At 41.2% G+C, this 11738-nt stretch overlaps 1 protein-coding gene across 1 annotated transcript in view; it reads left to right on the plus strand.

Moving 5' to 3' along the window:
* LOC140522725 (antigen WC1.1-like) overlaps positions 1–10367 on the plus strand; it is an 83107-nt gene extending 72740 nt beyond the window's left edge. Inside the window, exons 20-26 of the mRNA XM_072638026.1 lie at positions 3559–3600; positions 3690–4004; positions 6691–6723; positions 7201–7347; positions 7722–7817; positions 9381–9533; positions 10191–10367. Coding sequence (XP_072494127.1) covers positions 3559–3600; positions 3690–4004; positions 6691–6723; positions 7201–7347; positions 7722–7817; positions 9381–9533; positions 10191–10315 — 911 coding nt within the window. The 3' untranslated portion in view covers positions 10316–10367. The remainder of the gene's footprint in view (positions 1–3558; positions 3601–3689; positions 4005–6690; positions 6724–7200; positions 7348–7721; positions 7818–9380; positions 9534–10190) is intronic.
* The last annotated feature ends 1371 nt before the right edge of the window (positions 10368–11738 follow it).

Genomic DNA, 11738 nt, shown 5'->3' on the forward strand with positions numbered 1-11738 from the left:
GGCAGCTTTCCTTGATAATTTCTTAAAAGATGATGTCTAGACTCTTTTTTTGATCATGGCTTTCAGATAGTCCAATAATTTTTCCGTCTACTCCATCAAATCTTTAAGTATTTTCTTCAGTGAACTTTTGGACCTCCTTTTCCATCTTGCCAATTCTGCTTCTTAAGGCATTATTCTCTTCACTGGCTTTTTGGACCTCTTTTGTCATTTGGCTTAGTCTATTTTTAAAGTGCTATTTTCTTCAGCATTTTTTTGTGTCTCCTTTAGCCAGCAGTTGACTCATTTTTTATGACTTTTTTGTATCACTCTAATTTCTCTTCCCAATTTTTGCTTGTTTCTCTTACTTGATTTTCAAACTCCTTTTTGAGCTCTTCCATGGGCTGAATCCAGTTCATATTTTTCTTGAAGGCTTGGTATGGAGGAGGTTTGAGTTTGTTGTCTTCTTTTTGTATACTTTGATCTTCCTTGTCATCCAAGTAAGATTCTATAGTCTGATTTTTTTTTCTGGTTTTTGCTCATTTCTCCAGCTATTTACTTGATTTTTGAGCTCTCTACCAAGTTAGTTCTCTGTTTCCAGTGGGGGTGGGTGTTGTACTGTCAGCCACTTGATCCCCGCCAACAATCTGTTGGCCTAGAGCTCAAAAAACAGTCTCTACCACTGTCCCTACCCTTGTACTTGCCCCTGCTGCTACCAGTTCCTCTTCCACAGACTCCTCCAACCCCTCTGCTGCCCTGGGCCTGGGGCTCTACCTCTCTATTCCCTAACACAGGTCCCCCAGGCTTTTTCTGCTGACCTTTCAAATTGACATTGGCATTTTGGAATTGTGACATGTGGAAACTGCCACAGGTGCCCAAGATTCAGTCCCCCCAAGGCCTCTTCAGGTCCAGCTTGTGCCTGTGTGTCCCACACTGAATTGCAGTCTGTTCCCAATGTGCTGAGATAGACACTTCCAGGCAACCTTCTGGGCTGTCTTGGCCTGAAGATTTGCTTCACTCCATCATTCTGTGGGTTCTGCAGCTCCAGAATATTTTAGAGTCATTTTTTTACAGGTATTTGGCTGAGTTTGAGGAGAGAGCACTAGCAAGTCCATGCTTTTACTCTGTTACTTTTGACTCCTTTTTAATAGGATTTTCTTTTAGTCCAAGTGAATTCAATTGTATACAATATCTTGACCCCAATTTATTTTAATCCATCTAAGTAAACAGCTAAAATGACTTTAGATGGTGGGAGTTATGTGACAAAGACCTCAGATTTATTATTTTTGTTGACTTAAACCTTGTGGTGAACAAGTCCTGAGTCAGTTTTCCTTTCCAACACAATTCCTGTTCTTATAGTAAGAGATTAAATATTCCCTCAAATACCCTAAACTCTCAGTTCTTCACCTTTTTCATTTCCAAAGATCTTCATGTGTCTTAGGGATGCAAAAAGTGGTCCTACTTTTGATCTTGCTACCACCTACAAGTGTTCCACTTATATGATTTGAACTCTGAAATTTCTTTATCTGATCATAATTGATGGTCATTACACCTCTCCCATTGTCTTGCAATTCTTTAGCTCTACTATTCATGCTCACCATGACTTCTACTCCTCAGCTATTTCCAAGGTCATCATCTCTGTACTGGCTAAACTCTCTTCCTCGATTTCTTGGTGATCTTGTTCATATCTGTCTACCCTCTTTTATGAGTCTCTTGTACCCTTTTACTATCTCCAAACTTGCCCTTCTAAGTCTCAGTCTTAGTTTATTCTCACTAACCACTGCCTTTACTCTTACTCAGGAAAACCTAAATGAAACTGGAGAAGATCGTGAAACCATGCTGACTGAGTTCACTACAGTACGTTACATAATCTTAACTAGGTCCTCACTGTAGCAAGTAGAGCAACTGTAGCAACACTTTTATGCTTCCTTAATCGATTCACTAGCCCCCCCTTCATAGTGGCTTTTCAAACTTTTTCATTCCTCCTCAATCCTCCTCTCTCCTTTCCTTTCATTCTTGTCTCACATTTCACTGAAAAAATTAAAGGTTACTTCCACGTCATATCACCCAGGTACTTTTTGCTGCTATCTCTTCCTCTCATTTAATCCACCCATTCCTCTTAGCTATCATCCTATATTTTCCTTCCCTTTGGTGGGTAAAATTCTTATGAGGGCTATTATAGCTGTTACATTCATCTTCCTAAAGCACAAGTCTGACTGTGTCACCTTCCCATTTCCAAACAATAACTTTCATGGCTCCTTGTTATTTTGGGATCCAATATCAATTCCTCACTTTTAAAGCCCTTCCTCTCCTGGCTCCCTGCTACTTTTTTAGACTTCTAACACTTTACTTCCCTCTATATTCCCTTCATGTCAGTGACATCAATCTCTGCTGTTCTTTGTGGAAGACACTGCATTTTCACTGGTTCTCTCCATGTCTGTAATTCTCTCCTTCCTCATCTTCATCTCTTGCTTTCCCTGGCTTCATTTGTTGTTCTTTAGTTATTTCGGTCCTGTCCAACTCTTCATGATCCTCTTTGGAGTTTTATTGTCAAAGTGTTTTTGCCATTTCTTTCTCCAGCTCATTTTACAGATGAGAAAACTGAGACAAATAGGGTTCAGTGACTTGCCCAGGGTCACACAGCTGGTAAGTGTCTGAGGCCATATTTGATCTCAGGAGGATGAATTTTTCCTGATTCCAGGCCCAGCATTCTGTCCCCTGTACCACCTAGCTGCTTCATTCAGGTCCCAGCTAAAGTCTTATGTTCCACACAGAAGTCTCTTATTGCCCACTTCAATGCCAGTGCTGTCCCTGTATTGATTTTCTCCAATTTCTCCTGCATATAGTATGTTTGTACAAAGCTGTTTTCACGTTGAGTCCCCTAATTAGACTTTGAGCTCGTTGAGGGCAGGGATTGGTTTTTTGCCTTTGTATCACCAAGCCTTAGTACTTTTCCTGGCACAGAGTAGTTGGTTAAAAAATGGTTATTGAATTGTTCACTTTGACTTTTTCTCTCCTCACACTCTCAACTGCACTTTTAGAGCAGACAACTGAGACCCCTGCTTCTCTAAGAAGTTTGATGAGGTCTGATTGAAATTCATTTCCCTCTCATCCTATAGTTTTCAAAATTTCTTGGCAGCATGACCTATTTCTCTTCTTTCCTTCCTATTATAAAAAGATGCACATCCCTATTCATCCCTATGGCTGCTCCCTCTCTCTGAATCTTTTGTCCAGCACTGCCTAATCTAATAGGCGGCCTCATGAAACCTCAGACCTCTCACTCTCCATGGACTACTTTGATCTGTTTCCTTATAGTGTCTCCACATTATTTTCATGTTCATTTTCTCTCATTATCCTCTGAACTCCCTATATTGGTATACCTATTTTTACTCAATTTATAGCTCATAGTATGACTTCAATAAATCATTGAATTGATAGAGATGATGAGGGTGCCATTCTGTATTTTGGAAGTAAATGAGGAGATCTTTAAGAATCCTCCCCTGAAACAGCAAGATCTAGTGTCCAAATAATATTTTAAGAATATCATTAACTCAGCCCTTTCCCAATGTCTTCTCTCTGCAGGAAAAAAGATCATTGACTGCCCAACGTCTGGTCCTTGCACGGGTATTTCACTTTCTTTCTCTGTCTTCCTGGGGCTCTTAGAGGTTCTTTACTTACAAGCTGAGAGTGTAACTGAACTTCTTCCTTTCTAGACAAAGACAAACTCAGACTCATTGGAGGAGGGACCCCATGCTCTGGACGAGTGGAAATCTGGCATGATGGCTCCTGGGGGACAGTATGTGATGACTCATGGGACCTAGCAGATGCTAATGTGGTTTGTCAGCAACTGGGCTGTGGCTCTGCTTTGACTGCCCTGGAGGGGGCTGCATTTGGTCCAGGAACTGGGACCATCTGGTTGGATGATGTGCAATGCCAAGGGAGGGAATCCTCCCTGTGGGATTGCCGTGCAAGGCCATGGGGAAAGAATGACTGTAAGCATGAGGAGGATGCTGGCGTCAAGTGCTCAGGTGAGTGTGAAAGACACAAGATGGGGCTGGGAGCTCTGAGTACAGATGTTGAGCTAGAGGACATGGGGCTGGAGTGTATATGTAAATGGAGCTTCCATAAGTCTGTGCTCTGGTACCACAGGAGACTGTAATCTGATCCTGAGGTCATAGAATTTAGAACTGAAAGTAAAATTAATAGTCAACATTCTCATCTCTTTGCTTTACTTAGGAGGAAATAGAAGCCCAGTGGGGTCATGTGACTGCCAAAAGGTCACATAGACTAGCGAGTATAACTGGGTGGGAAATTTTTGAACATAGGTCCTGTAACTCACAAATTACAATCTCTCTTCTGTCCTCCAGCTCTCTCTCCAAGTTTATGCTGGGGGAAGGTAGGTAGCAGATTTGGGAAACTTCCTGATTCTTTTGAATAACAAATCTTGGGGAGATCTTTAAATGACAGAGAACTCAGGCAGAATTCAGAGCCAATATACCCAGCTTGGTCTCTACTCCTAACTCCAATTACTGTTTTTTTCTTCCGGCAAAAATACCAAGATAATGTTAGCATCTGGTCATTCCATCATGTCTGACTCTTCATGACTCCATGGACTCTGTCCATGAGGTTTTCTTGGGAAAGATCCTGGACCTGTTTCCTTTTCCAGTGTGTTATTATTTTACAGATGTGGAACTGAGGCAAATATGGGATAAGTGATTTGCCTAGGGTCACTCAGCTATTGTCTGAGCTTGTGGTTGAACTCAGATCCTCCTTATCTTCTAGGCTCAGTGCTCTATCCATTGCACTACCTAGTGCCTCTTTGCTATCAAAAAAGTTTGGTGCTCAGCCACCCTCTCCCTTGGCCCTAATTCATTTCAGAGTGACTCCAAACCAATCAATCCAAAAGGATTGATTAATGAGTGCTTATTATATGCCAGACACTATCCTAAGCCCTGACAATAGAAAGAAAGGCAAAAACATTTTCTTCTTTCAAGCAGCTTTATAATAAAATGGAGGAAAAACATATAAATCATTATATACACAGAAGATACATGTAGAGTAGAATGAACGTAACCTAAAAAGGAAAGCTTAAGCATTTGGCATGTCTCAAGGAAGCTTCCTTAAGAAAAAAAGTATTTGAGTTGAATCTTGAAGGAAACTATGTATACCAAGAGGTGGAGGTAAGAAGGGTCATCATCCCATGTAAGGAGTTCCAGAAAGCCAATATTCAGGTGCAGAGATGGAGCATCATGTGTGAGGAACAGAGAACGGGCCAGTATAGCCAAGTAGTAGAATGCGTGAAGAGGAGAAGTGTACAAGAATTGTGGGAAGGTACAATGAGACCAAGTTATGAAGAACTGTGAAGAACAGAGGAATTCTATTAGATCTTGGAAGTAACAGGGAACTACAGGATTTAATTGAGCATGGGCATGATGTGGGCAGTCAGGGGGCACAAGCTTGGAGTAGGGAAGACTCATGTTCTTAAAATTCATATCTGATCTGTGATGCTTACTAGTTGTGTGATCCTAGGCAAGTCACTTAACACTGTTTGCCTCAGTTCTCCAACTGTAAAATGAGCTAGAAGTGGAAATGACAAACTACTCCAGCATCTCTACCAAGAAAACCCCAAATTGTATCATAGAGAGTCAGACGTGACTGAAAATTGATTCGGCAAAAATAAAAACCTTGTGGCCAAAAATGCCCTTTTGAGTAATGGGGCTGGGGGGAGGGGAGGCCACATGTGACCTTCTAGGTCCCTGAATATAGTCTTTTGACTGAGTTCAGGTTTTACAGAACAAATCCTTTCATTAAGGGATTTGTTATATGAAGTTTGGATTTAGACAAAAGGCTGTTCTTGAGGACCTAGCAGGTCAAATGTGACCTTGAGGCCCCAGACTTCCCACCTCTAGAACTGGTGAATGATCTAGAATGATCACTTTAGCAGGTGAATAAAGGATATATTGGGATGAACAGGACTAATCAGAAGGCATTATAAAAGTCCTGGAGATGGTGGGGACCTGAATTGGTATTGGCTGTATTAGTTGAGTGAAAGAATATGTGGAGATGAAAATGACAAGGTTGTCCAACTAATTTGATCTTTGAGGAAAGTGAGTGAGGTTGTTAAGATAGCACCAAAATCATGAGTCTGAGTGATTGGGAGGGTGGTAGTGTCTTCAGTAGTAATAGGAAAGTTTAGAAGAGGGGAAGGTGTATAAGAAGTAGAGATAACATGAGATAATCTGTGTTTTTTGGACAAATTGAGTTTGAGATATCTAGGAGACATAGCTAGGAGATATCTAGGAGGAAGGTTATGTGACACATGTATTCCCTATGAGAGTCCTTTATGTATTGGAGATTTAACTCTTTTAGGTCAGAGCATCTGTTGAGAAACTTATGAGCTTTGGGTGAAGTTTAGGGGACCTACAGAACTGCCTTAGAGAATATGTGATCCTTCCACAAATTTCCAATTTTGGCATCTGGATTTGGGATTTGACTTCAGCAAGGTCCTCTGACTCCAAACCACATGGTCTCTAATTCTCTTCTTAAGTTTTAACTGGATGAAGAGAATGGAGGAGATGTAGGAGCCTTCCTAAGTTGTTTGGACGGAGCATTATGGAGGATGTTTATATCATAGGGGTTTTAGAGCAGGATCCAGACATCATGCCCAACTTGATCTCTCCCCATTCTTCATGTGCTTTTTCTGTTTTCTTCCAGTTGACCGCACAACATTGGCATCTACCACAGAAGGTACACTGCTCTGTCACTCCACCTCCTACAATCTCAGGGTTCATTTGACAGCAGAAACTGTCCCAGGTCCAAGGCTGACCTTGTGGGATTCTTTCATGTATGGGAAGAATTACTATCCCAGAATCCTGAGAAGCTCCTGAGAAGTTTATAGGCTGGGAGTGAGGAGAGGTTTGGGAGGGTCCACAGAATGTTCTTCAAGCATATATCACCTCCTGCCAATTTCCATTTGGAGGCATGGAGCTTAATCCCCTTAAGGAAGGAGGGTTCCTCACTGTCCTTTCTTGGGCATCCAGGCTTATCCTAGGCCTCTCTACAGGGTAGTTGGTTTGGGGGTAGGGTTCCCCAGTTGGAGAATTTTCAGGTTAAGAGTAAGCCTCAGATTTCCCTCCCCTCTCTATACTAACCTCAGTGAGCTGTCCTGGGGAGTTTGACAATTTCTTCCATAATCCAAAGCCTTATGATTTTTCCTCTCCAAAGGAACAATCACCACAACAGATTCTTCCCCTTTGATCTCTGGCAACTCCTCTCTGCTTTGGATCATCTGCCTCATTTTAGGGGCCCTTCTCTTCCTGGTTCTTATCCTGCTAGGGATTCAGGTGCACAGAGGGAGCATCCAGCAACAAGGTAGGCAATCTGTGAGGCACTGAATAACACGGGCAAGAGTGAGGCTGAGTGAAGGGAGGCAATGATAGGGATAGGGATTTTGGACAAGACCAAATAAAGTACTTCAGGACTGGATGTGACCCACATGTTTTGCTTTGGCTTTCAAGCTCTAAATAACTCTGACTGTCTTTGGCCCAGGAGAGGGTAAACTGTGAGCACAGAGCTTGTGTTAGGGATGAGATTCCAGCCAAGTTCGTGCAACGTGGGACATCCATATTAGAACTTAGGAGTGGCCTGAGTGTTTACACAAAGTAGATTGAAGAGGGCCCCTCAGACAAATATATGTCAGGTGATGGTCTCAGGCCAAGTTTCTGATCCATGGCCATTTGTCCCAGCTTTGTCCAGATATAGGGATTCTCTTTACGAAGCTGTCTACCAAGAGATTGATTACTACTTGACAGGCGACAAGAAAGAGCTCCTCAGCAGCCCAGGTATGCATATCCTCTGCCCATTCTCCTCCTTTGGACATGAACTCTGTACATGAACTATATGCTCTGGTCAGTGTCAGAATCTATGGTTTTGGTATCTTCTGAAATCTCTGCCTATCACTGTTTACTTTGGTTCTCACTCACCCCATAATATTTTAGTTTCCATTTCCCATTTTCTACATGGGCAGGCAGGTCCAACAGTCCCATTTTGAGTTCTGAGCTTCATCTCTAGGGGGAAAATACCCAAAGCTCTGTCTTCTTTTGTCAGTCTGTGTCTCCATGATTATAGTGGCTACAAGTTCAGTTTAAGTCCTCATTTTTTCAGGTCGAAAGATGGAATGACTTCCCTTTTCTAAGAGGATAACCAATTCATTAACATTATTATTAATTAAAACCACTATACCATTCCCTCTAAATCTAGGGGTTTCTTGGTAAGAACCGAATTCACATTTGAGAGATACCTTAGTCTCACCCAGAACACTTTGATTAATCATCTCATAGAGTGACTTTATTATCCTTGTCACCAAGGACCGTCAGTGCCCCCTGTTTAAGGTCAGCCTCCTTGTTAGAACACTTTATCATTTTCTGAAGTCTGTGGATAGACTCAACCTGAGGGATGGAGGGGAAAAATGAGCTTCCTTTTCCTATTTGCTCCTGCCATGTTCTTCTCCTCAGAGTCTATTGTTGGTAATGTGAGAATCAAGCTTCCATAGTATGCGGGGAAAATGAAGGCAAAAGCCAACCTGCACTTTTCCCAAGTGATAGGAAAGGGTGTGCCTTAAAGGCAAGGACTGATGTTTCCCAAGGAGTTTTCTGACCTGGGAGGCATTCACTAAAATACTACTTTGCTGTCCTCAGCTTCCCCTCATCCCAGATATCCCATAACCCCCCATGCCAAGGTTTCAAGATTACTCTTCATGGAAGTTTGATACTCTCTGGCTCCAAATATGTGCTTGGGAGATAGAGGTTTGGACTGAGACAAGGGAAATGATTCAGATAAAGTGAGAAATGGAGCCAGGTTTGGTTTGTTAGGTGGACAAGTTCCTGAGAGGGGCACAGGGCTTCATTTCAGGGTCAGAATAATAATTAAAGAGGCATCAGAATCTGGACTATAATTCAGGGAATCTGCTTACTCTCTCTGGTACATTCTTTCTTAGCGTCACTATTAACAGAGCAACATCAACTGAATTAGGACAAAGTTGAAGATTCTTGGTTCAGTGATTTCCTCCTTGAATGTGGGGTCAGTGAGGTAATAGAAATCAAATGAGGAGGATTTTGAAGCTAAAAGAAATGAAGAGAAAAATAACGCTAAGGGGACTGAAATCATTATCCTACATGAGGAAGCATTTGTCTCTTTCCCAGTTTGGTGATTCTTAGTTCAAGTTCAGATCTCTAACTCTAAACCTAAATAGTCTTCTTCTTCAGCTGAACTGAGGTTTGAACACCTCCAGACACTCCTTTCTATCTTAAAAAAATAAAATTAAATATTTATTTTCAAGTGCACAAGGACATCCCCACACTTACAGAAAAATTGTGTTGAAAACAAAACTATCATCTCTTCCTCAGATATCTCAGGTTGGCCTGATGATCCCCCAGGTGATGGGTACGATGATGCTGAAGAATTATCTGGACCTGAAATTACCCCTGTCCCGCAGATGAATGAGGGGGATGCTCTGGAGGCTACAGATGAATGGGATGAACAGAAGGAATCAAACACAGGTGAGTGGTACCCAACAGACTTGTTGACTTGATAAGGGAGATTTCCATTTATGGGTGAACTTATGTTGGAAAATGAAGGGCTGGCACTATCTACCAATACACATATGTAGTATACAGATATGCTTATCTATTAAAATGCATGCATACATATATGTGCACATATATGGACTTATATGCATTCCAACATATAGATATATTTCTCATTACAGATGTGTATATGCATACATACATACACATATTTGAATATATAGATATATATTCACACATTCATATATATGACAAAAACGTTTTGTTTTTGTACATTGAGAATTTTCTATATTGACATTTTTCAGAATTATACCTGGGACAATTGTACCCACAATGATGTGACTAAGCAACAAAATGGGCAGGCCCTGAGGTTTTACAACTGCTTCCTCCAGGTTCCCATTCCCTTTGACCTCAACATACCCTCAATGTAAAGAGAAGTCTTTCTTTAGCCCTCTCTCAATCTTGACCACTACTGTTCCCTTTTCTGTCAATGGTGCATCAAGACTGAGAAAAGAGTCTTAATCCAGGTCTTGAGGGTGGCATTCTTTTCACCTACCTGTAACACCACCAAAGGCTCCTTGCTTTTCTTTAGACATAAGTACAATTTCAGTTCCAATTTCCTATTTCTAGGTGTGTCTCCTGAGTTCTTTGGGGGATCCCCTGACTCCAGGATGGGAGAAGATGCCCCACCAATGTCCTCTGAGGACCTGGGGTATGATGAAGCTGAGATTGGTGTCCCTCAGATGTCACTTTAAGACCATCAGCTACAGACAATCTCTTAATAAATGTTCACTGAATTGAATTGGAGTGGAATCAGTTTCCTGTGGTACCTGAAATAGTTTAAGAATTCACCTGACACTCTAACACTATAACACTCTATCCTAAGAGGACAGTGTTGAAGGTTTCCTCTTTACATGTGGTGAACCCCTCTCCACTATTTGGAACTTGTCCACTGGGTGAGATATTTACTTCTATCAAAAATTCTCCTTTGGGACCTTTAATTCTGAAATTTCCCTCTTTTATCCTTCATTTCCCATGTCCTCACTGCTAAACTTTCCTTTTCCTGTATCTTTGGCTCTAATATCATGTTGTCTACCTTTTCTTTCGATCCTTTACCCACAGTATGACTTCATTTGTCTTCCCTTCATTAATAAAATGATCGGCCTTCTTGACTGCTCAGAAAATATCTATGTAAGCAAAGAAACTTCATGAAGAGTGGAGCCGTATTCTCTGGACTATAGAGAACACACCTCTTCAGAGAAGGACCTTCTCTGTTGAGTTAACAGACTACGTAGGCTAGTCTCCTCCTCTAGAAATGAAGATCTCATGTTCACTCTCAGTTGGAGAGAAGACTGAATCTAAGATTCCAGTTCTTTTCAGTCTCTTTTGCTATGTCCCATAAGAGCCTCCCTTGATTCAGGGATCAATCCAGTGCCCAATTTACATAATAAATCAGGATTTTGCTTCAACAATATACCCCTGACCTAGCTGTTGAGGGAAATGCTTATTAATAACCAGCTATGGGGGACATTCATGCTTTTTCTCTGCTTTTCTTTCTTGTTTGAAGCCCAGTCTCTGAAGGACAACATTGACCTCTGCCAAAAATTTGCCCCACCTAGATCATCTTAATTAGTTGAATTCCTGCTCATTATATTTATACCTACTCATATATATTTAGGTTTGGATGGGAGTAAATTATTTCATTAAATTGTTCAACCCTGAGGGTGATTTGGAAGTAAATGACCTGATCAAAGTCATATCCCCCATCCCTCATTAGAATAGTCACCTCAGAGACACCCACTCTTGCAAGCTCGTAGAAGCATGGAGTGGGATCAGTAAGGAGTGTCGGGAATTAAAGAGTGTCACTGATATCTTTTCTTGATAATATGCTAGCCTTATTAATACAATGATTAATTACCCAGTAACAATATCTCCTGAATTTTTAAAATGTCTAACTGGTTATAACTGAAATGGAAAGTATTTCTATGAAGTTAACTCATCCCCCAGCTCTTCCTGTTCCCTGCCCTTTCCAACCCCTCTCCTATTCCTTCTCCCCCAATTTCCACTGTACTTTTTAAATTTCTTTGTGAGAGATGATCCATTCATACATATTATTCTTTCAATAAGCCCATCTAAAACACCTATTCTATGTTGATAGATATAATTCCTGCTCTGTCA

This window comes from Notamacropus eugenii, chromosome 2, assembly GCF_028372415.1.
Source record: "Notamacropus eugenii isolate mMacEug1 chromosome 2, mMacEug1.pri_v2, whole genome shotgun sequence".
Taxonomy (NCBI): domain Eukaryota; kingdom Metazoa; phylum Chordata; class Mammalia; order Diprotodontia; family Macropodidae; genus Notamacropus; species Notamacropus eugenii.